The following is a 25,873-nucleotide window of genomic DNA, read 5'->3' as shown; positions in this document are numbered from 1 at the left end:
CCATCCGTAGTACGGGCTTCAGCCAGCCCATCACAACAGGCCACTAGACCAGTCTACCCCTGCATTCACCAGCTGGTAAAAATCTACTCACCCTGGGCAAGCGGGCGAGTGTATTTGTCGAGACCTGATCTTTATTAATGACCTGGTTGAGGGGATGGATTGCACCCTCAGCAAGTTTGCAGATGACACTAAGCTAGGGGGAGAGGTAGATACGCTTGAGGGCAGAGATATGGTCCAGAGTGACTTGGACAAATTGGAGGATTAGGGCACAAGAAATCTGATGAGGTTCAACAAGGACAAGTGTAGAGTCCTGCCCTTGGGACGGAAGAATCCCAGGCACGGTTACAGGCTGGGGACCAACCACCTAAGTAGTAGTTCTGCAGAAAAAGACCTGGGGGTTACAGTGGATGAGAAGCTGGATATGAGTCAATAGTGTGCCCTTGGAGCCAAGAAGGCTAATAGCATATTACGTTGCATTAAGAGGAGCATTGGAGAGGGTCCAGTGGAGGGCAACCAAAATGATTAGGGGGATGGAGCATATGACCTATGAGGAGAGGCTGAGGGAGTTGGGGCTGTTTAGTGTGCAGAAGTGAAGAGTGAGGAGGGATTTGATAGCAGCCTTCAACTTCCTGAAGGGAGGTTGCAAAGAGGCTGGAGAGAGGCTGTTCTCAATAGTGACAGACGGCAGAACAAGGAGCAATGGTCTCAAGTTGTGGTGGGAGAGGTCCAGGTTGGATATTAGGAAAAACTATTTCACTAGGAGGGTAGTGAAGCACTGGAATGGGTTACCTAGGGAAGTAATGGAGTCTCCCTCCCTAGAGGTGTTTAAGTCTCTGCTTGACAAAACCCTGGGCAGGATGATTTAGTTGGGATTGGTCCTGCCTAGAGCAGGGGGCTGGACTTGATGACCTGCTGAGGTTTTTTCTAACTCTATGGGTCTAGGATTCTATGCAGTTTGCAATTTGCATATTTTTCAGACTTTTCTTTGTAGTGTAGACATAGCCTTAGAAAGCCCAAGAGAAAAAACAGAGCTAACCTGAAGTTTCTTGGGAAAAAAAATGAACATAGAAAAATGTATCATTTGCATTGAGAACATAATAAAAATAATTTAACAATTTGTTTCATTGTTAATTTACTTAGTATGTAATCTTGATTGAAAAATTCAAGTGGTCAAAAGCTTCTATAATTAGTTCTTAAAATGAAAGCGAAAGCATTGTATTCTTTAAAGACACAAATTGAAATAGTATCAGAGGGGTAGCCGTGTTAGTCTGACTCTGCAAAAGCGGCGAGGAGTCCTGTGGCACCTGATAGAGTAACTGAAGTGTTGGAGCATAAGCTTTCGTGGGCGAAGTGGGTCTTTGCCCACGAAAGCTTATGCTCCAACACTTCAGTTAGTCTATAAGGTGCCACAGGACTCCTCGCCGCTTTTGCAAATTGAAATAGAGATCTAATAGCAAATGGTAATGTTGCCAGGTAATGGATCTATAATGATGATTTTCATACTTAAGGTCAGGACCCAGTACTGATTCTGGAATATCAGGCACTGGGTCTCATTGCTGCAGGGTGATCAGGTGACCAGTAGGGGGTGATAAGGCAGGCTGCCTGCCTGTCCTGTAACTGCAGACTGCACAACAGGCCTGGCTCATAGGTGGGGTGGAGGGGAGAAGTGCATAGGGCTCTGCACACTGCCCCTGCCCCAAGCACTAGCTTCACACTCCCACTATCTGCTGCAAACTGCTTGTAGGGTGCAGCATGGTCTACAGTACCAGGAGAGGTAAGAAGCCTATCTTAGCACCCCTGTTGCACCGCTAACCTGAAGCTGCTAAAGGTAAAGCTCCTCCTTTCCCAACACTGCCTCCTGCCCAAAGCTGGAGCCCTCTCCTTCACCCCAAAGCTCTCATCTTTAGCTCCACCTGAGATCCTACAGTAGTCAAATGATGTTAGGTCACAGGCATCAGCAATTTTCTTCCACTGGGTCATGAGAACAAAAGTTTGAAAGCCATTGGTCTACAACAGGGGTCAGCAACCAGCAGCATACAAGCCAGTTTTCTGTGACATATGGAGCAAGAGCACAGCCCCGCCCCTTCCACTTCCCTCTCCCCCCCCACAGCAGGGAACTGGTGCTGCAGCTGGAGCCTCACTATGCAAGCTGCAGACTAGAGCACCAGCTCTAGCTTCCTAATAGGTGAGGGGGCAGGAGAGGCATGTAGAATGCAGTTGGGCATGCAGCTCCTGGGAGCTAAGGGATTATCACACCAGTGTTCCCTGTAAAGTGCGGGGCAGCACAGCTTCACAGGTGATTAATCAGCCCTGCCCAGTCTGTCAGCTCCCTGGGTGGAACTCTGAGCCTGACTGGGCAGGGCTGATTAATCACCTAGGAAGCTGTGCTGCCATGCTACTCCCTGCAAGGTGTGCACCGAGGCAGGGAGCCCCTTCTGCAGCACCCCGCTGTGCCCAGAGTTGCAGGCTGCAGATGAGGAGCAAGCCCTGGGCAAAGGGCTGGGCCAGGCAGGGAACTGACTGTCACTGCCCCCAACCGCTCCTCACCCCAGCACTGATCCCAGGGAGCTGCAGGTCCCAGCACTGGTAGCCCTTTCCTGCACAGAGCCCCTCATTTTTGTCCTCACACCAGAGGCTGAAGGGGTCCCCAAAATCCACTAACCCTAGAACCACAGAAAAGTAAGTCTAGCTTATGAAAAGCCCTGAACCTCAGTCCTCCCTGTCCCTTCCCCTCACTCCATGGGGCTGGAGCATCAGAAGAGTGAGGTGCCTCAGTTGGGGGCCATGTTGGTGAGGGTTGGGGTTTTTTGGAGTAGTTTTTTTTGCTTCTCACACTTGCGTGGTGCCCGGCTGATTCTTCTGTGGGTCAGTGGCCCCAACTCAGAAAAGGTTCCCCACCTCTGCCATAAACAACACTGAAACCTTTTGTATGACAAATTAATATTTTACTTTATTTAAAATGAAGTTTGATAAAGCTAACATGAGAAAGTTAACATTGTCTGTTTAATAATTTAAATTAAACCATTCTCTCTAGCTGCAGCACTAGCAAAATGGCTCGGGAGTAATTATGTAATTAATGGTGAGTTTCCATTAGCAACTGATGATCTGTGGAAAGGTTTGCATTGAATCAGGTGGTCCACAGGGTGCATGGTAGACAGTGCCACGCCCCCACGTCTCTCCCCCCCCCGCCGCCGCCGCCCTGGGGAGAGTGGCACAGCCCAGGGCAGAAGGGTTAAATCTTGGCACACCACTTTAGAAAGGTTGCCAACTCCCCGTCTACAATATACTGCTCTGTTATCTTTAATGTGAATGAACTCAAGTATCATACTACTCAAGCAGACCCTACCCCCAAACCTGCAATCAGATCAACACAGGAAGACTCATGCACCTGTACTGAGTCCCTCTTGCTTTGATGGGATTCTGTAGGGGATAGGAAAACATTTGTGCAGATCTGATTACTCATCTGGAGGGCTAAGAAGCAAATGCAAAAATAAATCAGTTAAATCCCTTAAAGTTCAAAAACCTATAAGTTATTCCATTTCATACCTGTTTTTCCTCAAATGAATGGCTAAAAGTTTTCCAATCCAAATTTTTAAAATAGTAATAAAATGATTGGTTAGGAATTTTTTATTTCAGTGACAGCCATTCAATTTTAACAATTTCTTAACTGCTGAGGTGGTTAAAAAGTTCTCAGTTTATCACATTTACTGAATTTTAAAAGAAGCAGACCACAGCATATTTAATTATTAAGCAGCCATCACCTTAATTGTTCTTGTATATTTTCCCTCCATCAGTAGTTAATTCATCATTATCGGTTTAGCACAATTCCAAAAGAATGTATTTTCATATGAGAGCTGGAATCACATTTGTAGCTACATTAATTAAATTACAAACTTACTAACAATACCAGCCAAGATGACTCAGAACATAAAATGAGGGCAAGAGTGACTTGGAAGACATCATTCCAAAAAACATTTAATTTAGTGCACATGAATGCTCCATATAGTGTTGAAGCTCAGAGTATTTCTATTGCACAGGACTTCTGAACTGCTTTATTTCTCACAAGAAATTTAGCTTAGATATTCTAAAACTGTAGAGTACTTGCCATGAATAATGAGCCCTTCATCTCTATGTTGACAATACAAACGGAAGGCTTCTTCCAGTTCCATCTGAGATGAGATAGTACACGGGTCACCTAGTAAAAGCAACAAAGAAATATGCAGCCAGATTTATGACTATGATATATTAAGTTTAGGATTTAAACTAATTAGTGAGAAAAACAAAAATAAGCAGCATTTATGAAACAATTCTTAGGCTGGTGCATGGCAGAAAAATAATTTAAGTAAATGTACTAATGTGTATCCCTATCATGGGGCTGGAAATGGGATCCAGAGATTGGGTACATTATATTATACAAAAGTTTATTACACGAATCGTGTTGTAGCAAGGATGTACTGCAAGTAAATATTGTGTATGCTCAACTCATAAAAATCATTAATTACTGTATGGCGGAGTTCATTTTCTAAAATCAGGGTTAGAGATGGGAAATAGGAAAAACAAAAAAATGTTAAGACAGTGATTGTTTAGCTTCTATGAAGGACTTTTTCCTGTGCATGAAGTTTAAGGGAGAAGCTGTGTGATGGATAAGGGACTCACTGTGAGTCTGGGAATGCTGACAGACCAAAATCAAGAGTCAGTTTTAAGAAAGGTTACCAGATCAGCCAGGCAGGACAGAGTTAGATTATGAAGAGCTTTAAAATGGACAGTCAAGAAGCTATTTAAAGTTCTGACCTTCTCAACCAGACTGATTAGGAAAGAATTAAATATTAATGTCAACGATGGGTTGAGGGAAAACATCCGACAAAATTATAGGAATTATAAAGCCTGCAAGAATGGGTACAAATACTAGACCCAGCTAACACTTGCACAGATATCTATGAAGTAGATACCTCTAAACTGAGAATTTGTAAGTTTTCAAGGATGTGTTACGCTATATATCAGTATCCCAAAAATTTTAGCCATGAAAGTCCCTATATTCAGAAGCAAAATGCAGGACAATGTAGCACTATAATAGTGCTACATTGTCCTGCATTTTGCTTCAGCTACCCCAGACTAACACAGCTACATTTCTATCTTATATTCAGATTAAGGAATAGAGAAGTAACACAGAGTCAGGGAGGAAATATGCCTCAAGTCGGGCTAAGTGAGTGAACAACAATTGGATGAAAAATACTGCTTTATTAAAAAGTAAATCATACAAAAAATCCAATTAAAAACAGCATAGGATGTAAATAATACTCATACAGTAACTGATCTTCACAACCACCCTACAAAATATTTTCCGTATTAAGATGACCTCCCCCCAAAGTTTTAAGATCTTCTGAAGTTTACTTTAACAGCACAGCAATCCGTGGTACTTGAACTCTAAGAACCAAATATTAGCCAAAATTCTGATACAGGATTTCAGAGAACCACAGGCATTCTCCATCTCACTTGTATTCTTATAGATCATGTAGTTCATCTCACTGCAAAACTAGGATTATTCCTTACTGCACATTTTCTACTATTTTGTCTAATTTAAGTCCTAATCATCGAGGCTAGAGTCAATGGATGCACTTTTGCCCACAGCTAGTAGTTTAATTGATACACTGACATGTACGAACACCGTATAAAGAGATAGAAATCCACTGTTTGAAGTCCTCCTGACAGCCATACATGACTGACCTAAGAGCCTGTAGAGAGTCTGTCGTTTATACCAAAACACAAAGAAATTTTTAAAGATTAAATTGTGTAACAAGACCTTTCCAGGATGAACATGAAAACATTTATAGGTAGACTAAAGCAGAACTGTAATACCAGATTAGGTGACTATGACTCTCTCCATTAACATGAAGTATTGCAGTAAACACAGGAACCTGCCACTCAAAGTAAAATGGGGTGGATTCTATTTCAGGTGAGCCATCCATGCAGCTCATATGTGCAGGACTTTAAGGGTAAATATATATTCAATTTGAAGTTTGGGGATATTAAATATCAGAACCCCCCCCCCCCCCCCCCCCCAACGCCTCAACAAAATCTCTTTGGCTCTTAGATATGTTTTCATAGAATCATACAAATGTAGGACTGGGATGGACCTCAAGAAATCCATCCAGCCCTGGGGCAGAACCAAATGAACCTACACCATATAATCTGTTCTCATAAACCTCCAATGACTCTCCTTTGATGCACATTAAGCCTATTATTTTTTGATGTACCTTTGGCGGACATGAGAACTGATCACCGTCCTCTTTATAACAACCATTAAACTTAAAGACTTATCAAGTCCCCTTCAGCCTTCTTTTCTCAAGACTAAACATGCCCAGTTACTTTAACTTTTCTGAATAAGTCCAGTTTTCTAAATCATTTTGTATTTTCTTGAAACTTTTCAATTTTGCCAAAACTGTCCTTAAAGTGTAGTGCCAAGAACTGTACACAGTACTCCAAATAAGGCCTCACCAATACTGAGTAAAGTGGAACAATCACCCCTCATCTCTTACATTTCTGTTAAACACCCCAGAATGATATTAGCCTTTTTTGCAACAGCATCATATTGCAGACTCATTCAATTTGGGATTCACTATCACCCCAGATCCTTGTCAGCAGTACTACCAACTAGTCCGGTGGATCACCAACCAGTAGTTCGGGATCTACCAGTAAATCTTGGAGCCTCTGACCGGTGAGTGGTTTGGCCTAGGGATATTAAAGACTAGTCAACTAGTCGATTCCCCCCATTGCTGCCTCTATGATAGAGGATCAGCTGAGCAGTGCTGCTGCTTTGAAACCCCAAGGCAGCATTTCAAAGGGGCAGCTGCTGCACAGCTGATCCACAGCTCAACTGTGCAGTGGCACTGCCCCTTTAAAACAACTGAAGGGTTGTGGAGCCCAGGATCAGCTGGGGACTCCTCAGCTAACTCTGGGTTCCGTGCAGCATTTCCCCAGAACCCAGACTCCCCAGCTGACTCTGGGTTCTTGTGAAATGCCACACAGAGCCCAGGATCAGCTGGGGAGTCCCCAGCTGACCCCGGGCTCCCCCTTTGAAACACGTGGAGGCGGCGTTTCAAAGGAGCAGCCACTACACAGCTGATCTCCAGCTCAGGTGTGGCGTAGCGCTCCACGTGGCATTTCCCCAGAACCCGGATTCAGCTGGGGAGTCCACCCACTGACTCTGGGCTCCATGTCTTTGAAATGCACAAGAGCCCACACTGGGGACTCTTGTACATTTTAAAGCAGGCACCTGTGTGCAGCCCAGAGTCAGGAAGACTTCCTGCTGGCCCCAGGCTGTAAGCGGAGTTCCACATTCCTCCTTTGAAATGTACAAGAGCCCTATTGGGGGCTCTTGTACATTTCAAAGGAGGAATGCAGAAGTGCCTATCGACTACTCGAGTAGTCAATGGAAATTCCATCAACTAGTCAATTAACTACATTTTAACATCCCTAGTTTGGCCAGGAAACTATCAAGTAATGGCACTTCATTTGCCCCTCTACCCACTGTCATGTTGCTCCTGCCCTCTGCCTTGGAGCTACTCCCCTGGGAGCCTCCTGCTTGCTGTGCAGGATGTAGGAGGGAGAAGAAAAAAAAAAAAGCATGGATATCTGGGTGTTCCTCCTCCCCCACTTCTGTACCCTACTTCCACACAAAGAGAAGTGGATGGAGAGAGCTTGGCAATGCAAGTCTGTCACTCTCACAAACACAAATGGCCCTTCACTCTCATCTCCCAACCCAATACATACGTGAGGGGGTGGTGTTATTTCTTTTACTGCCTGTGAAGTGTGTTATTTTTGGTTTTCGCCTGTTCCTGCCCTGAACCTCCTCCTACATAAGACGCGAATCCCACTGCATCCAAACTCCTTCCCAGAGCTTGCACTCTGAAACCCCTCCTGGACCCTATCACCCACCCTGGGCTAATATCTGCAGTTACTACAGATATTAACGTCTTTAAGTTTCTAAGCATTTAGGATTAGAAGGATAACCTTTAAAAAGTGAATAAAATGAAGTTCACAGGCAGTTCTAAAGTCCCTGCCTCAATTAAAAATCTAGCAAGCAGAGGGGAAAAAAAAGTCAGCAAGACCACAGTTACATGGCAGCTATTTAGAAACCAGTGGGCAGAGAAACTGTCAAGAATTATAGCAACATTACACTGCTGGTGCTGTGGAAGGCTGTGAGTTGCAGTGAAGGGAGATACTTAAGTTACTCAAAAGAAAGGAGAACAAAAATGGAAAGTGGGGGGTGGGGGACCAGGAATTTGTATAATCACTCCTATTCACAGCAACCAGGTGATTGTAGGTCAGTTAAAGTTACAGAGCACTGTCCCACCTTGCATGGAGGGAGGAGAGGAAACAGACCACTCTAGGGATGTAAAATCCTGTTTCATCAGTTAACAAGTTAAAACTTATGTTTAACCAATTAACCACTTAAACAGGCACCCATTAACTGGGTAACCACTGACATCCCTAGACCACACTACACCAAGGGGTAAGCAGTGAGGTGGTAAAGTTTGCGGATGATACCAAACTGTTTAGGATAGTCAAGACAGAAGCAGACTGTGAGGGACTCCAAGAAGATCTCACCAAACTGAGTGATTGGGCAACAAAATGGCAAATGAAATTTAATGTGGATAAGTGTAAAGTAATGCACATTGGGAAAAATAACCCCAGCTATACATACAGTATGATGGGGGCTAATTTGACTACGACAAGTCAGGAAAGAGATCTTGGAGTTATCATGGATAGTTCTCTGAAAACTTCCACACAGTGTGCAGCAGCGGTCAAAAATGCAACTAGGATGCTAGGAATTATTAAGAAAGGGATAGAAAATAGACTCAGAATATCTTCTTGCGGCTGTATAAAACTATGGTACGCCCACATCTTGAATACTGTGTACAGATGTGGTCTCCTCACCTCAAAGAAGATATTTTGGCCTTGGAAAGGGTTCAGAAAAGGGCAACTAAAATGATTAGGGGGTTTGGAACAGGTCCCATATGAAGAGAGGTTAAAGCGACTGGGACTTTTCAGTTTAGAAAGGAGAAGATTTAGGGGGGATATGCTAGAGGTATATAAAATCATGAGTGGTATGGAGAGGGCGAATAAAGAAAAAAGTTATTTATTAGTTCCCATAATAGAAGAACTAGAGGACGCCAAATGAAGTTAATGGGTAGCAGGTTTAAAACTAATAAAAGAAAGTTCTTCTTCACACAGCGTGTAGTCAAGCTGTGGAACTCCTTGCCAGAGAAGGCTGCGAAGGTTAGGACTATAACAGTTTAAAGAGAAGCTAGGTAATATCATGGAGGTTAGGTCCATAAAAGACTATTAGCCAGGAGTTAGAAATGGTGTCCCTGGCCTCTGTTTGTCAGAAGCTGGAAAAGGATGGTAGGAGACAAATCGTCTGATCATCGTCTTCGGTCCACCCCCTCTGGGGAACCTGGTGTTGGCCACTGTCGGCAGGCAGGCTACTGGGCTAGATGGACCTTTGGTCTGACCCAATACAGCCATTCTTGGGTTCTTATCATTCCTCTCCACAGCCTCTGCGATAAAAAAAGAGAAAGAAAGCTCTTCTCACTCCTTCTCCTCACATGGCTGGAAGTGAGAGAAGAGCTTTACATTTTTTAGACAACTACTAGCCCATGACAGTTAAGAAAGATGAAGTCCCAAAGAAGATCTAAGGAAAGCACCCTCAACTTGCGATCTCCTGGGAATTCCCAGTCCCCATCTCTCTAGCTAGAAAGGGTGCATCCCTTTCATTTAATAGGTGCCTTACCTACTTTTTCAAGCAATGTACACTAGTACATCTTTCCTAACCACGACTTTTTCATGCACCAGCAGAGATCATTTTGGCTCTATCAACTTTAAAACACCCCTTAAAAACATCACAAGTAGATGAAAGCATTCAGTTCACATAAAATGTGTACTCATATCATAGTTAACACCATACTGAGTCACACTGACTTTACACTTTAACAATACCATCTATTATAGTAAGGTGTTCCTCTAAAGAAAGTCAACACAAACCCATCCACTAGTGCTTGAATCAAGGTTGTAGCCAATGGCTTGATAAAATAGTCAGGTGGTTGCCAGATAAAATACATCAACAGAAAAATAAAAATATGTAACTGCTATAATTCCTCATGTGTTTTGTGCAATCATTCTGGGATGTATTAACAGTAAACATGACACGAGAAGTAATTCTTCCACTCTGCTCTGTGCTGATTAGGCCTCAGCTGGAGTGCTGTGTTCAGTTCTGGGCATCACATTCAGGTAAGATGTGAACAAATTGGAGAAGGGTCAGAGAAAAGCAACAAAAAGGATTGAAGGTCTAGAAAATATGACCTATGAGGGAAGATTGAAAGAATTAGCTGTAGTATGGAAAGAAAACTGAAAGGGGACAGAATAGCTATCAACTATCTAAAAGGGTGTTACAAGAGGGAGGGAGAAAATTTATTTTTAACCTTTGATGACAGGACAAGAAGCAATGGGCTTAAATTGCAGCAAGAGAGGCTAATGAAAAACTGTCAGGGTGGTTAAATACTGGAATCAATTACTTAAGGAGATTGTGGAATCTCCATCTTTGAAGATTTTTTAAGAACAGGTTATACAAAACACCTGTCAGGGACGGTCTAGATCAGGGGTCTCAAGCTCCCAGCCTGGGAGCCATCTGCAGCCCAAGTACTTCCCCAATCCAGCCCACAAAATATTTTGAAAAGATTTAACCCAGCCCATGCGGCTGCTAGCACAGAGGTGGAGGGGGTCGGTGGCCACATGGATCTCAGCAGCACCTCGAGCCCCAGTGCACACAGTCCCAGCCACAGAAGGCACAGCTCTGGCCAGGAAGCCACAATGAGAACCGCGCTCGCCAGGGAGGTGCAGTCAGTGGGGCAGGACTGGTACATTTCATTTTTGTTAGCCCCAGGTGGTGAACCCAGCACAAGGATGCAGATGTTAGCAAGGGGGTAGGGCCGGTAGGATCCCAGTGCAAGGGCCTGGAGGAGGCATCCCAGCACAAGTATATGGGGATATGAAGGTGAGGGCTCAGTTTCATGTCTTTTGTGGGATCTTGGTCTCTGTCTGGGCTCCTGGACACAAGGGGAGACACTATCATCTTGCAGGTACTGTATTGCCAACTCTAAGCATTCAAAACTCATTAATCAGACTCCCACCCCTCCAAAAAAGAGAATGGGGTCTTGAAATCAGATAAAAATACACTTGGCATCTAGTGTTTGAGGTCTTTGGCTGAACTCTGGGCACTTGACTAGCTTTTCTCCACAAACCATGAGGCCTAAAGTCTTTTATATTTATATATATATATATATATATATATATATATATATATATGGAAAAGACCCCACAAGGCTGGGATTCTTCTCTCATACCATTCAACAAACAATCAATCTGCTAAGTCAGAACCACCACAGTTGATAGCGGTACAGGGAGCATCACGTTATGAAGTTCTCAGATCTGACAATTCTCAGTGTGCTTGAGGTTCTCCAGAAAAGAAAAAAAAAAAATCAGGAAGCTTGAGATCCAATCGAGAGTTGGCATCACTGATATCTAGCTGTATTATCACCTTGAAATCAAGTAGATTCAGCTTTGGAAAGTGTATCAGGACTAGTAAAGTTTTCCACCAGCATCTAAAGGTATGTCTACACTGCATTCCTCTTTGGAGAGAGGAATGCAAGTGCAGAGGAGCAAAATTGCAAATGAAACGCGGATTTGAATTTTCTGTGCTTCATTTGCATAATTTCATCCGGGTGCTATTTCAAATCCGCGCTTCATTTGCAGTTTCATTCCTCTGCACTTGCATTCCTCTCTCCAAAGAGGAATGCAGTGTAGACATACCCTAAGTGACTTCTGCTTAAATTATATTGAAAAAAATGCTACTTTGCATGCATACCAAAGAATACAAAGAAGAATTTTCAACAGCCTTTCATCAACCTTCATTTTGCTATTAAAGTGGGCACTTCCTTTTAAAATATTTTTTTACCTGCTATTGAATAAAAAAGCTTTTACAGTTCTGAAGTGCCTGTCACTTTTTGCTCTGAATGTGCTTTATAAACAAACATGGCTGGAAACACCATTAGATCCATTTTATATGAAAGCAAAGACAAACAAGGTGCTTAAGGGACTTGCCCAAAGATTCTCAGAGAAAGGGTGACAGAGCTTGAACTCAAAATGGTTACTTACTCTGCAATCAGAGTGATTCTTCAAAGCGGTGTTGTCCACACAGGCTCCAATCTTGGTGCACATCTAGCCTATGTTAGAGACTGGATTCCTCTGTTGTGGTTATGCCTACAATCTTCATGACCTCCACTGACCAGGGACGCTAGAACCATTTGTATGAGGGGGTACCGAGAGCCACTGAACCAAACTGTAGGGCCTGTATATGATGGAAATCACTTCAAGCCAGAGAGTGCAGCACACTAACACCTATGTCACAGGCAAAGGGAGGAGGCCAATAAGAAAGCCAGGTGTTGGGATGCTTATAAACACGGATGGAAGGGACGGTCAGACCAAAGGTTCATCTAGCCCAGTATCCTGTCCTCTGATAGTAGCCAATGCTGCCCCAGAGGAAAACAAACAGAACAGGCAATCAAGTGATCCCAGCTTCTGACAAACAAGCTAGGGACACCATCCCTGCCCATCCTGACTAATAGCCATTGATGGACCTCTCCTCCATTAATTTAGCTATTTCTTTTTTGAATCCTGTTAAAATCCTGGTCTTCACATCATCCTCTGGCTAGGAGTTCCATGTGTCGTATGAAGAAATACAGCCTTTTATTTGTATTAACCTGCTACCTATTAATTGCATTTGGTGGGTCATAATTCTTGTGTTATGGGAACAAGCAAATAACTTTTCCTTATTCACTTTCTCCACAACAGTCATGATTTTTTAGAGCTCTCATACCCCCCCCCCCCAATAGAGTCTTTTCTAAGATGAAAAGTCCCAGTCTTTTTAATCTCGCCTCATATGGCAGCCTTTCCAAACACTTAATAATTTTCATTGCCCTTCTCTCAATACTAAGAATACCAAGATATCTTTTCTGAGATGAATACAACATGCAGACATGGTTGCCTCGTACTATGGTTTTATAGAGAGGCAATAAGATATACTCTTGTCTTATTCTCTATCCCTTTAATTATTCCTAACATTATTAGCTGCTGCACATTGAGAAGATATTTTGAGAGATCGATTCATAAGCACTCCAAGATCTCTTTTGAATGGCAATAGAGAATATAGTCCTCACCATTTTGTATGCATAGTTGGGGTTATGATTTCTAATATGCATTACTTTGCATTTATCAGCATTTTGTTGTCCAGTCACGTAGCATTGAGATATCTTTTTGAAGTCCTTCACAGTCTGCTTTGGATTTCACTATATTGAATAGTTTAGTATCATTTGCAAATTTTGCCACCTCACTGTTTACCCCTTTCTCCAGATCATGTATAATATTTAACCGGATCGGTCCCAGTACAAATGCCTGTGGGACCCCACTAATTACTTCTTCCCATTCTGAAAACTGACCATTTATTCCTAGGGTTGGCAGATGGTTTAACCAAAAACACCAAACACCCCCGCCCCCTCAAAAAAAAAAAAAATCAGGAAAAAAATTCTTTTGGGGGGCGGAGGGAGGAAGAGACCAAAGTTGATGAGAAAAAAAAAAAAGGACTCAAGAGTTAAGTAAAAAAACCACACACACACACACAGAGCGCGAGCATGGCCCCTTTTAGAGTGCATGAAGAGTCTGAATAGGGATAGGAACAGGGGAGTGGTTGAGCACTAAGACCGAAGGAAGGCATTGCTTCATCTTGGTCTTTAGGCTTCTTGCCAGTGGCCATTTTGTTTTCTTGATCAAGCCAGAACGCAATCAGATAAGCAGGAGTTCCGGGGCCGGGGCGGGGGAGCGCACGGGGAGGCCGGTGACTAGGTCCAGTTGCCGAGTGTGTTGTAGGGTTGCCAGGTGTCTGGTATTTTTACCTCTTAGCAAGGAGGCTGGGAGGTGAAGAATCAGAAAGTACCCGACATTTTAGGTCTCTGGTATTTTCTGAATGTTTTACTGGACAGGAGGCAAAAATACCAGACTGTCCAGGTCAATACTGGACAACTGGCAACCCTATTTATTCCTACCTACTGCTGTAAAGCAAAGTTACTCAGCTTGGTGCAGTAACTGTCATTCTTCAAGATGTGTATCCCCTTGGGTGCTCCACTGTAGGTGCTGGGCTTGCCCCGGCACGGCAGTACAGAGATTTTTCGCAGCAGTAGTCTGGCCGGACCGCACATGCGGGGAGAGCGTCTCGCGGCGCTCGCTCCCTTTCGCGCTGCTCAGTCCAGTCTGAGCCAGTTCCTCGTACCCGCCTCAGTATCTGGAAAATAAAACTGACACAGACTCCGAAGCGGGGAGGTGAGTGGGTAGTGGAGGACCCACGGGGACACACATCTTGAAGAACGACAGTTACTGCACCAAGGTGAGTAACTTAGCTTTCTTCTTCGAGTGATGTCCCCGTGGGTGCTCCATTGTAGGTGTCTGCACAGCAGTATGCTCCTTCCGCTCCCCTCCCCCCATATCATTAAGGTAGGTGGGTTTCGGAGCCTCTATTGACTGGCAGAAGAATGAACTGCATCTGTTAGATTTATCCGGCAGCTATCTATGCTGTACAGTGTAATGTTCTACAAAGGTGCGATAGGACACCCACGTGGCTGATCTACAGATATCTGCAAGGGCAACACCTCTCAGAAAGGCAGTGGAGGTTGAAATGGCTCTAGTGGAGTGCGCTCTGGGAGCGGTATTCCCCGAATCGAGTAGCAATGGGTCATGCATGACACAGTTAAGTTAGCTACTCTGAGAAGAAATGGCTTCGCCCTTGGAGCGTTCTGCCAGAAACAGAAGCAGCCTGTCAGTTAGTGTGGGCTATATAAGGCAAAAATTCTACGTACATTTAGAGTATGGAGCACCGCCTCCTTAGCAGAAGCATGAGGCTTAGGGCAGCATGCAGGTAATAGGATGGGCTCGTTAACATGGAAATCTGAACAGAACTTAGGTATAAAGGCGGGATGATGCCTAAAAACACAATCCCTCTGGAAAATGGTGTATGGGGGTACCACCATCAACACTGATAGCTCACTGACTCTGCGCACAGAAGCGATTGAGAGTAGAAACAGCAGCTTCAGGGTCAGAAGCTGAAGAGGTAGTGTAGCTAGCGGTTCGAATGGTGGGGCCGTAAGTATCCGCAGTACCAAGTCCAAGTCCCACAGCGGAAGGGGTGTGCACAAGGGCAGATTCAAATGTGTTAGACCCTTGATGAACCTCTTTGTAAGGGGATGCGCAAATATCAAAAACCCCTCTATAGGTTGTCGGAAAGCCGCTATTGCCGCAAGATGTACTTTCAGTGATACTAGAGCTAGTCCTGTGTGTTGCAGGTCCACTATATAGTCCAGAATGGAAGGGATAGGAGTAATGAGTGGGTTCATGCAATGGTCTGAGCACCAAGCGGTAAACCTCGTCCATTTCTCATATTATGTCACCTACTGTGTATGAGCAAGTTTTTAACACTCAGAGCATAAGGCTTCAGTAGCACTCAGCCAGCTAGGTACCACGCTGTGAGACGCAGCGTGTAAAGCTGTGGGTGGAGAAGGCGGACGTGGTTCTGGGAGAGATGTCTCGGGAATAGTGGTAGCTGGTAAGATGGGCAGCGGGACAGCTGCAGTAGTAGAGGGAACCAGTGCTGCCTCGCCCATGCTGAAGCTACCAGAATCACTGTGGCACGGTCTGTCTTGATCTTCTGCAGCACTCTTGGAATGAGTGGGGGAGAGGCGTACATTAAGGGGCTGTTCCAGCCGATGAGGAATGCGTCCCCCAGAGAATGGTGAGTGAGACCTGCCCTGGAACAGCAGTGGTGACATTTCTTTTTGTTGTAGGTCGAGAATAGTCAATGAGTGGTATGCCCCCCCATCAGTAAAAGGGAGTGGAAGACTCCTTGGTGACGCTCCCACTCGTGATCTGGCGTGAAGTTCCTGCTGAGGGAATCTGCTGCTACATTGTTGATGCCAGGTAAGTATGATGCCACAAGAGTAATGCCATTGGTAATGCACCAGTTCCAGAGCTGGACCGCCTCTGCGCATAGGGATAATGATCATGCTCTGCCCTGGCGACTGATGTAGTACACGGTGGCTATATTGTCTGTCAGGATCTTTACCGTGGAATTGCGTATGTGGTCGCGGAAATGCTTGAAAGCGTTGGTGACGGTCCTGAGCTCCAGAAGATTTATATGGAGCAAATGTCTCTTGGGGTGTCCAGCTGCCCTGTACAGAGACACCGGTCACATGTGTACCCCATCCCAGAAGGGAGGTGTCGGTCATAATCTGGTAGCATGTTAACGGTTGGTGGAAGGGCACTCCTGACAGCAAATGCTTTTCTATTGTCCACCAACACATGGAGGTGAAGACTTTGGGAGATATTGTCACAACCCTGTGTATGTCGGGGATCGTATGATTGTGCACAGTAGCGAGCTGATGTTGGAGGGTGCAAAAGTGCAGCCTGGCATGTGAGAGCACAAAAGTAGTTGTGGCCATACGGCCCATGAGTTTGAGCCCCAAGAGTACTTGAATTCTGTGGTTGACTCAGCAAGTATCTATTAGCAGCTGTATTGAGTGAAACTTGTCTACAGGTAGGAATGCTCTTGCTGCCTTGGAGTCAAGCCTCGCCCCAATGAACTCTAGGTCTTGGGTGGGAAGCAACATTGACATGTCCTTATTCATTAGTAGGCTGAGAGATTGGAAAGTTTGTCTGGTGATGGAAAAGCATGCTGTCTACCATTATGAGACGGTCGTCTAGGTTGGTGAATATAATCATGCAGTTACGTCGGAGGTGACTGGCCAACACTGAAAGGACCTTTGTGAACACTTTGGGAGCAGAGGAAAGTCCGAATGGTAGAATCCGGTATTGGTAGTGATCTTTGCCGACAATGAATCTGAGAAACTGCCTGTGTGCAGGGTGTATCGTAACATGAAAATATGCGTCCTGTAGGTCGAGAGCAACAAACCAGTTATGCTGATCCAAGGCTGGGATATTAGATGCAAGGGTTACCATCCTGAAATGCTGTTTTCGAAAATATTTTAGTTGCCTGAGGTCCAAAATTGGTCTCCAACCCCGTTTTCTTCTGAACCAGGAAATAGTGGGAGTAGAACCCTTTCCCTCGGAATTTGTGCAGCACTTTCTACTGCACTGATCTGCAACAGATGATTGATTTCAGTAATGAGCAGATCTTCGTGAGAGGGATCCCTGAAAAGGGATGGGTTTGGGGGGGGGGGGGGGGAGGAATTGTAGGTGGGATGGACAGGAAGGATATGGCATAAACCCGCTTCTGACTATCTCTAAACATCCATTTGTCGCTGGTGATGTGTCCAGTGCTCAAAAAGTAGGCGTAGGCGATGGTGAAACAATGGGATGGTAACCTGCGAGACTGTTTGAGTGCTCTTGGCCAGGCAGTTAAACCTGCTGCCTAGTAGTATTAGGCTGGTTCTGCAGACGGTTATTCTGATTCTGGCGTCTTGGAGGCCGTTGGTGGGAATTATCTAAGGGCCAGTGCTGCTGTTGCCATGGCTGCCTAAGATGGTAATAATCATAGTGCCTCTGGAATGAGGTGTATCACTGTCTCCTATATCGTGGAGCGTACATACCAAGTGTTCACAGTGTCGACCTATCATCTTTGCTGGAATGTAGCAGCGTATCCGTCTTTCTGCAAAAAAGTTTTCGAAAGGTAAGTCCTCTACCTTCGCTTGCAGGTCCTAGGGAACTGCTGCTGCTGCCTGGAGGAATGAGGCCCTTCTCGTGACAACTGCAGTGGCTGTGGCTCTGGCTGCAGTATCAACTACATCAACTGCTATCTGCAAGCTGGTCCTAGTGGCAGCATAACCCTCCTGAACAACAGCCTTCAAAATGGGTTTTTTAGATTCTGGTAGAGACTCCATGTGGATTGTCAGTTTCGAGTAATTGTCAAAATTATGGTTGGATAAATGTGCCAAGTGGTTGGCTATTCGGAGAAGTGTCAATGATGTGTATACCTTCCTTCCAAATAAATCCACCCTCTTTGAGTCTTTGTCTCATGTTTGGCTTCTATATTGTGGCGCCTGTGCTCTTTGTTGCGCCACATCAACCACCAAGGAGTTGCGGAGCAGGTGTGTGAATAGGAATTTGACCCCGGGGAGGGCAGGGGGGAGAGAAAAGAGGGACAAAGTATTTCTTGTCCACCTTCTTATTTGTAGGTAATACTGATGCTGGGGTCTGCCACAACTTATTGGCGACTTCTAATATGGCCTCATCCAGGGGGACAGCCAACTTAGGAGCATGAGACGTCTTGAGATTTTTGAAGTGATGGTGGTTTCTCTCCTTGATCTCAGTCAGTTGAATCTCCTGAGAGACTGCTATTCTTTTAAAAATCTCCTGAATTTGCCTGAGATTGTCAGGGGGAGAAGTGTCCCCTAGTATAACAGCCTCATCCGGTGAGGAGAAGGATGGGTCAGTAGGCGATGTCTCAGGTTCATGCATCTCCTCCAATAGGGGCTGCCCTTCCTCAATGTGAGGATGGGGAGGGAATGGGGACCTTGTGTCGTACCCTGAAAGGGTCACAGGTGAGTGTCTCACAGAAGAGTCGTGTGTCCTGGATCTAGAAAGTGATCTGGACAAGCGGTAATAAGAATGGTGGTATGGCAAATAAGTCCTGTAGTACGTGCAGCTATCAATGGGTCCCGATAATAGGAGGAATGAGGTTGAGAGTGCTCGTAGTGATGAGATCTGCCATAGGACTGCCTGCATGAGCAATTAGACAAACGCAGTGACATGGAGGGAGAGTAAAACCTCCGTGGTAAGGGAAAAGGGGAGGTGGAAAAATGATAATGATGCTCCCTTGGTGCGGTTAAGAACGGAGATGGGAGGCGCTTGCGGGAAGAGAATCTCCTGGGTGGTGACTACCTAGGTGACGGCGAGGAGGGTTCCAGAGAAAACGGAGAAGGGGAGCATGGAGAAGGACTCCGCTCTCATGGGGTCTTGGTTGTAGCCTTCCTTTTTGGTGCCAAGGTCGTTGCCGGTTCGTCCACCATGGGAGGCGGGGTCGTACGCACTGGTGCCACTTGTGGTGCTGATAACATCAGTGCCATGTGGGCAAGCTGGTCTTCTGGGAAGTTTGGCACCAGAGTCAGTGCTGCATGAGGCTCAGGGGGAGTCGGTGTGGGCGTGACTCAAGTGGAGCTTGTTGGTGCCGACGTTCCGCAAGCGGAGCTGATGGTGCCGTAGGCATCGGTGCCGATGAATGGCGTGCTGTCGGCACCGAAGAGGCAGATTTCAGTGATTTAGACAGTGCTGTGCGCACCGTAGACAGGCCTCAAGTTTACTGCCAACACTCAATCTGCCGTGCGAAGTAGCAGGCAGAGAGCGGGTTGGAGACGGCTTGCTCTTTCTTGGCAGGACAGCAGTTGGAGAGGAAGCCCTTCATTTTTGTGGCTCTCTTGAAGGCCGCGGGGGGGGGGGGGGGGGCACGGAGGCGGGGGGGAGGAGAAGGGGGAAGATCCTTGAGGCTGAAGAGCCTTGTCGAACAGGATCATCCTGAGCTTCATCTCCCTGTCGCATTGAGCTCTAGCTATAAGCTTAGAGCAGTGAGGGCATTTTTGTGGAACATGGCCCTCCCCTAAGCAACAAATGCAGAAAGAGTGGCCATCCAAGGCGGGCCTGGCCTTGCAGCAGGCCTCACACTTCTTGAGCCCTGATGAACCAAGCATTGTTCTAAGTCCAACTAACTTTCTTTAGCGTAACAAATTTTTTTTTTTTTTTTTTTTTTTAAAAACAGGGAAAGAGCAACAGTACACTGGGAAGATAACAAATTTAGCAAGTAAGGGTAGTTAAAACTTATGCTAACAGAACTGTAAATCAACTTTAAAATGTTCTTTTTTGGGGCAAACAAGAACAGAAAGGTAAGTATGAAGTGGGTTTGAACAATAAAGAACTTGAATTCCTCATAAACGAGAAGGGATCCGAGGAGAGAAGCTTCCTCTGTCTGCAGCCTGAGGCGGTTAAGTTTCCCTTTCTGAAATGAAATGCCACAGTATTGGGCTGCTGTGGTGCTTTTCCCACCACACAGATGTTAAATTTAATTATGGTATCTGTATGGACAACACATTTCAAAGAACCACAGGTAAGTAACCATTCTCTCTGCAAGTGACTGTTCACATTAGGAATGTAGAAGTATAACCCTTTAAACATGACATGCTGTTATGGTTACATGCCAGCTCCCCAGGAATCAGGCTGGCAGCCCTTGCTGGTTCCACTCCCGGGAAGTCAGCTTCACTGTGGGTTTTGCAATATAAACGTTATACTGCAAAGCCTGAGACATGTAACTGCTAGGATTATTAGTGGCTACACAGTTACCTTTTTACATCCCTAGTTCACATCAGCTATACTCTTAAGGTCTACACTCCAACTAGACACCAGCAGGTGGCCCACATCAGCTGACTTGGGTTCAAGCTAAAAAGGGTGTTTTAACTGTGGAATACACATGCAGACACTGGCTGCAGTTGCACTTTACAAGCCTATGTCCTTCTGCCAGCTGTCCCAGATCTTGCTTTAAGTTATTCTAGAACTAATTTTACCATAACAACATGGCTTCTTCAGTGTCAACAAGATGAATAAACCAAGTTAGAAAAATCCATTCATGTTGACTTAAGGAGTGCAGCCGAGAGAGGAAAAAAAATTGGAGGAAACAAGAATTAACTGTTTTTTCCTAACTGACATTACAAAATGAGCTAGGTCATCCTCTATTTTGGTGAATTCAGACTACAAAGAATCAGTTAAACAATTAGGGATATACAATTTTGATTAATTGGCTAATCAAATAGTCAATGCAATTGTTGATGCATCTTTCTTCTTTCCCAGATAAAGGAAGTACAAAACAGGAGATCCAAAGTGTCGCACTGCATTTGGACAAAACATTTTTAACATACATTACAAAGAATTAGTTACTTTAACATAGTACAAGAACTGAGAATGCTAGTTTATTCACAACCTATGTCAAGACACGATGTTCTCTGGAGTCTTTCAGAAGTTTTTCCCCAAAGGTCAGTTGTTCTTCTTACCGTAAGCCAAAGGCCTGATTTGATTCCATTTTGCAATTGATTTCATTCGGACTCTGTACATGTTCAGGAACCTGCTTGCATCGTTCTCAAAGGATTGAAACCTAAATAGCCTGGCTGGGAAGTTTCAGCCCTTGGAGAATGCATTTTAGTCGCTTTTTAAGCACAATACCAAACTAGTCTTTTCTGCTGCAAGGCTTTAGTCAGGGAAATGAATATAAGTCTGCTAGAGCAAAGCCACACATCTGATCCCCTGCCATAACTTCAGCAGTAGTACTCAGGATGACTGAACAGCAAGCTGCTACTATCAACAGGTTTACAGTACATCCCAGCCCTCTGCAAGATACAAGGGAGACCTAAAATACTATAGGCCTGGGAAAAATATGGCCCATGGGCTGGATCTGGCCCACCAAGCCACTGGATCTGGCCCGCGGAGGCAGTGGGGAGCCCCAGGCAGGTTCCCCTGCTTGCCCTGCAGCCCCGTGCACAGTTCAGAAATGCAGCTGCCAGGCTTCCTTTCTGTTTCAAGATTGGAGGGGAGGAGAAAGCCTCAGGAGCTGCCCCGCCCCCAGCACAATCCCACTGGCCTATTTTTGGTCAGAAGCCAGCCAATGGGAGCTGCTTGTTTATATTACAAGCAGCCAGAAAGAACCATGATTCCTCTCTTCAGCTCAGTTATTCACTGAAGTACATGACCAGGCAAGCTGGCTGGGAAGTGTTTTAAGCTCTGGAGGCAGGCAGGCTAGTTTGGTTGCTGGCCACAGCCTGTCTCTGGCACCCCAGTACCTCTGTGCCCCAATCCTCTGCCCCCTGCCACTCAGCATATCCAAACCCTTGGTCCCCAGATCACAATCCCCTTCTACCCTAGGTCACATTGCAAACCCCTGCACTCCAGTCCCCTGCCCTACATCACAACCACCTCCTTCACCCAAACTCCCTCCTGCACCCTAATCCCTTATCCAGCTTACCCTCTGCACCCAACCTCAATTAATATCATGGAAGAGTGCAGCCCTTAACCACTTCGCAAAAGTCTTGAGTGGGCCCGTCAAAAAAATATTGCCCACCCCTGTACTAGATGATCCTTTCCAAATGATGTGGGCACAGGCCACTACTTTTAACCCATGGTCCTTAGAAGGAAACACTCCCATCAGGATGGTTCAAAGTCACAAACAAAAAAATGGGGAGGAGAGAAGCGAAACACATTCTGGCTAATATTTTTAGAATAAAAATGAAAAAACCCACAAAAACAGAACCTTATAAATTTGGTATATAATTCTACTGATAAGGAACTCTTCCACTTCACATAAATAGGTAATAATACATGCACTCTACAATCATCATCTAATTAAGCCATGGCTATTAGTAACATCATGATTTCCTTGTGGAAAATGGAGGCTCCTACTCTCCGTCTTTAGGAAATCTTACTCCTGACTGTTAGAGTCCGTAAAATCCCTTGACAGGAGAGAAGTTACTGTTCAAAAGGACCAGAACAGACCCATAACTCTAGTACCCTTATGTTTGCATTTTCCATACTTACCATAACAAAAGGAGATAAACGAAAAAGAAAAATAGAGCATCCATTTCCCTGATTACTCCAGTTTAATATCACGTCAGTTACACTTTGAAAAATTCATTACTTAAGAGGACTGAAGTGAATTCACGTATAGAACAACTTGGATTACGTGAGTCTCATTTGCTCAATTGTCAGAAACCTAAAGTATGCAAATTTCTTCAACCCCCACCCACTTATTTTGAGTCATACAGGATATTATAAAAGTAAGGTTTATAAAAGAATCTCATATCTGTAATACCTTCATCATCAATCCACTTGAGGGTAATTGGCTGTTCCTTTTGTAAACTGCACATCTCCCTCACTTCATCACAAAGTTCACCATAGCTCATTGATGCATCCAGATTTGTTATTAAGATGTCCCTGCAAGAGATACATTTGCAGATTTAAAACCACAAAATACATTCCCTCATTCAGAAATGTGGCACCTGCCCGTGAACTACTTGTTCCAATACCCGCATCTGTGGAATTTATCCTGCCAAGTAGCATTGACTCAAGCAGCACTCACTCAAGTAATGCCATTGAAGTCAACTGTTTGCTTGACATCAATGGGACTGCTTGAACAAGCCAAAATCTTCTGGTGTCCCATTGGGAGGAGGAGAGGAGAGACTGCCTTTGCATCTCAACATGAATGATCCTGGCTTTTCAATAATGGTTTTACTCATCAGTTCATTTGACATAACTGTCAGTATTTAAATGGGCATTTTAAGAACACAAAGCTTTTGCAACTGCTCTACTAGCCAAAGGGTTTATGAAATCAAAGACTAAAACTCAGTTTACATGGGGCTTTGCAGAAGCTCAGAAGTCCCCAAATTAAAGAGATTATTTTGATAAATTTTCTAAAAATAGTGTTTAATTTCATATTTTCTGTATTGTATTTCTTTAAGAGAAAAATAGCATGAAAAATTTCAGACTTTTTAAAAATTAAATACAAAAAGATGTTTGACTGCCTGTAAGTTTACTTAAGACTAAAGAAACAAATGGAGAAAAGGAGTGCGAACAGAATACATTAACAAACCACTGTATAACAGTTGACCAACAGGATGGTAAAAAGGGCTATAACAAATCATATTTACATGGGTTTAATCAGTAAAGTGGCCATGTTATTTTTGGTGCTATGTACGTGCAATAAAATTTTAATTTCAAAGTTGCAGCATTGAATACCACATTTGCAACACACTTCAGCTAAGAACTATAATTTTTTGAACAGCAGAATAGTCGATCACTACAAAATTCTCAGGTCTGAAAACATGAAACTATTGAAGATAACAAAGACAGGTAAGAATAGGCTGATAAGTTTTAGCTTTTAGCAAACAGCGTGCTTTTTGTTTTTGCATATCTTTTGCCTTGAAGCTGAATATTTAATTCCTTCATAAGAGGCTGTTTACAGAATGATGAAACCTACATAGTGCAAACCACTTAGTATCCTAGAGATTTTATTTATGAAACTATATCTCGTCCATTAAGCTATTGCACGTACAAACTAAAAAACATTTACAGACTAAATCAGGTAAGCAACTGAACATGTTGTAGAAAGTAGATTTTTCATGTTTTATGTTAAGTATCAAGAAAAAGTTACATAAAATAAATGTTTGAAGGATGTTGAGAAATTTAAAAGCCCCTCTAGTGGAAAATGGCACAACTGCGCTTCTCAGTTAAGAATTTACTTACTTATAGACTTTAAGGTCAGAAGGGACCATTATGATCATCTAGTCTGACCCCCTACACAGTGCAAGCCACAGAATCTCACCCACCCCCTCCTAGAATAATCCTCTCACCTACATCTCAGATATTGAAGCCTTCAAATGCTTTGAAGGCCCCAAGATGCAGAGAATTCTCCAGCTGTGATCCGTACCCCATGCTACAGAGGAAGGCGAAAAACCTCCATACCCAGGAGGAAAATTCCTTCCCGACCCCAAATATGGCGATCACTTAAACCCTGAGCATAGTTCATGCCATACATAAAAGGATAACAAGTAAGAATAAGCTAACCATGATTTAGTAAATTAGTTTTGCTACTTTCACCCTGTATAACAAATTTTAGAAAACAGAAGGTGTTTTACCTACTTGCTACATTTGTGTATGTCAGCTGGAAATTGAAACTTTACAGTGTTCCAGATTGATTTTCATGGACCCTTTAGTTCAAGTGTCAAAAAAGTGAGGACTATGTCAAGAAAAATGTGTGTGTGTATATTAGGTCATATGGCTGCAAGTTGTTCTTCTTGAAGGTAAACGGAATATTTTTTTCCAAAAACAATTTTTTTTAAAAAAATGACTGGAAATAAAAGCTGTGATCACAATATTTTAAAAATAGTTTTGGTTTCAAATTTACTTTAAAAATGTGCTATATAATCTTTCAACATATAATTTTTTAAATGACAGTTGATACCTTAAAATAGTCCTTATGCAAATGAAGAAACAATCCAGTTTTAAAATAACCTGAAAAACTATATTTAATGTGACAGGCTACCATGATTTACTGAGCGAGGCTAAGGTTTTCTTGCATGCAACATTAGAATTAGTCAACTGGACTTCAGAAGTACTACTTAGACTGTCAATTAAAACAATTAAATTGCACTAGAACTGAAAACCAAGCAGAATTGAGGCTTCATGGAGGTAGACACAAGGACAGCGAGGCAAGGTGAATTTGTTGAGTCATGATCATATTGTCAAACTATACATCTAAGCCCATAGTCGTTCATTCAGAAATACAGTTCTCACTGAAAACTGGCCCTCTGCAGGCTGTGGAAGGTTATTACTGAAATTAGCAAAAATGAAAAGAGCCTAGTTGCTGTGCTGACTTCTACTCGAGCCAGGAGGGTGCTTGACGACACACACACACACACACACACTCACTCCATCTTTTCCCTCAAAACCCAATCCCACAAGCCCCTGGCCTGCATCTCCTCCCCCAAACATGTCTCTGTCTCTGTCTCTGTCTCTGTCTCTGTCTCTGTCTCTGTCTCTGTCTCTGTCTCTGTCTCTGTCTCTGTCTCTGTCTCTGTCTCTGTCTCTGTCTCTGTCTCTGTCTCTGTCTCTGTCTCTGTCTCTGTCTCTGTCTCTGTCTCTGTCTCTGTCTCTGTCTCTGTCTCTGTCTCTGTCTCTGTCTCTGTCTCTGTCTCTGTCTCTGTCTCTGTCTCTGTCTCTGTCTCTGTCT

The 25,873-nt window shown here is 44.0% G+C and overlaps 1 protein-coding gene across 6 annotated transcripts in view; it reads right to left on the bottom strand.

Moving 5' to 3' along the window:
- The window catches only part of PRKCZ (protein kinase C zeta), a 224,877-nt gene that overhangs the window by 183,939 nt on the left and 15,065 nt on the right, over positions 1 to 25,873 (bottom strand). For all 6 annotated transcript variants that reach the window (XR_012897330.1, XM_075906559.1, XM_075906563.1 and 3 more), the window contains 2 exons: positions 22,958 to 23,079; positions 4,106 to 4,195 (listed from right to left, as the gene is read on the bottom strand). Coding sequence is in view for 5 of the 6 variants with exons in the window: in XM_075906559.1 (XP_075762674.1) it covers positions 4,106 to 4,195; positions 22,958 to 23,079 (212 nt within the window). In the remaining variant the exon portion in view is untranslated. The remainder of the gene's footprint in view (positions 1 to 4,105; positions 4,196 to 22,957; positions 23,080 to 25,873) is intronic.

This window comes from Pelodiscus sinensis, chromosome 23, assembly GCF_049634645.1.
Source record: "Pelodiscus sinensis isolate JC-2024 chromosome 23, ASM4963464v1, whole genome shotgun sequence".
NCBI lineage: Eukaryota > Metazoa > Chordata > Testudines > Trionychidae > Pelodiscus > Pelodiscus sinensis.
This window is presented reverse-complemented; position numbering and strand designations above follow the sequence as displayed.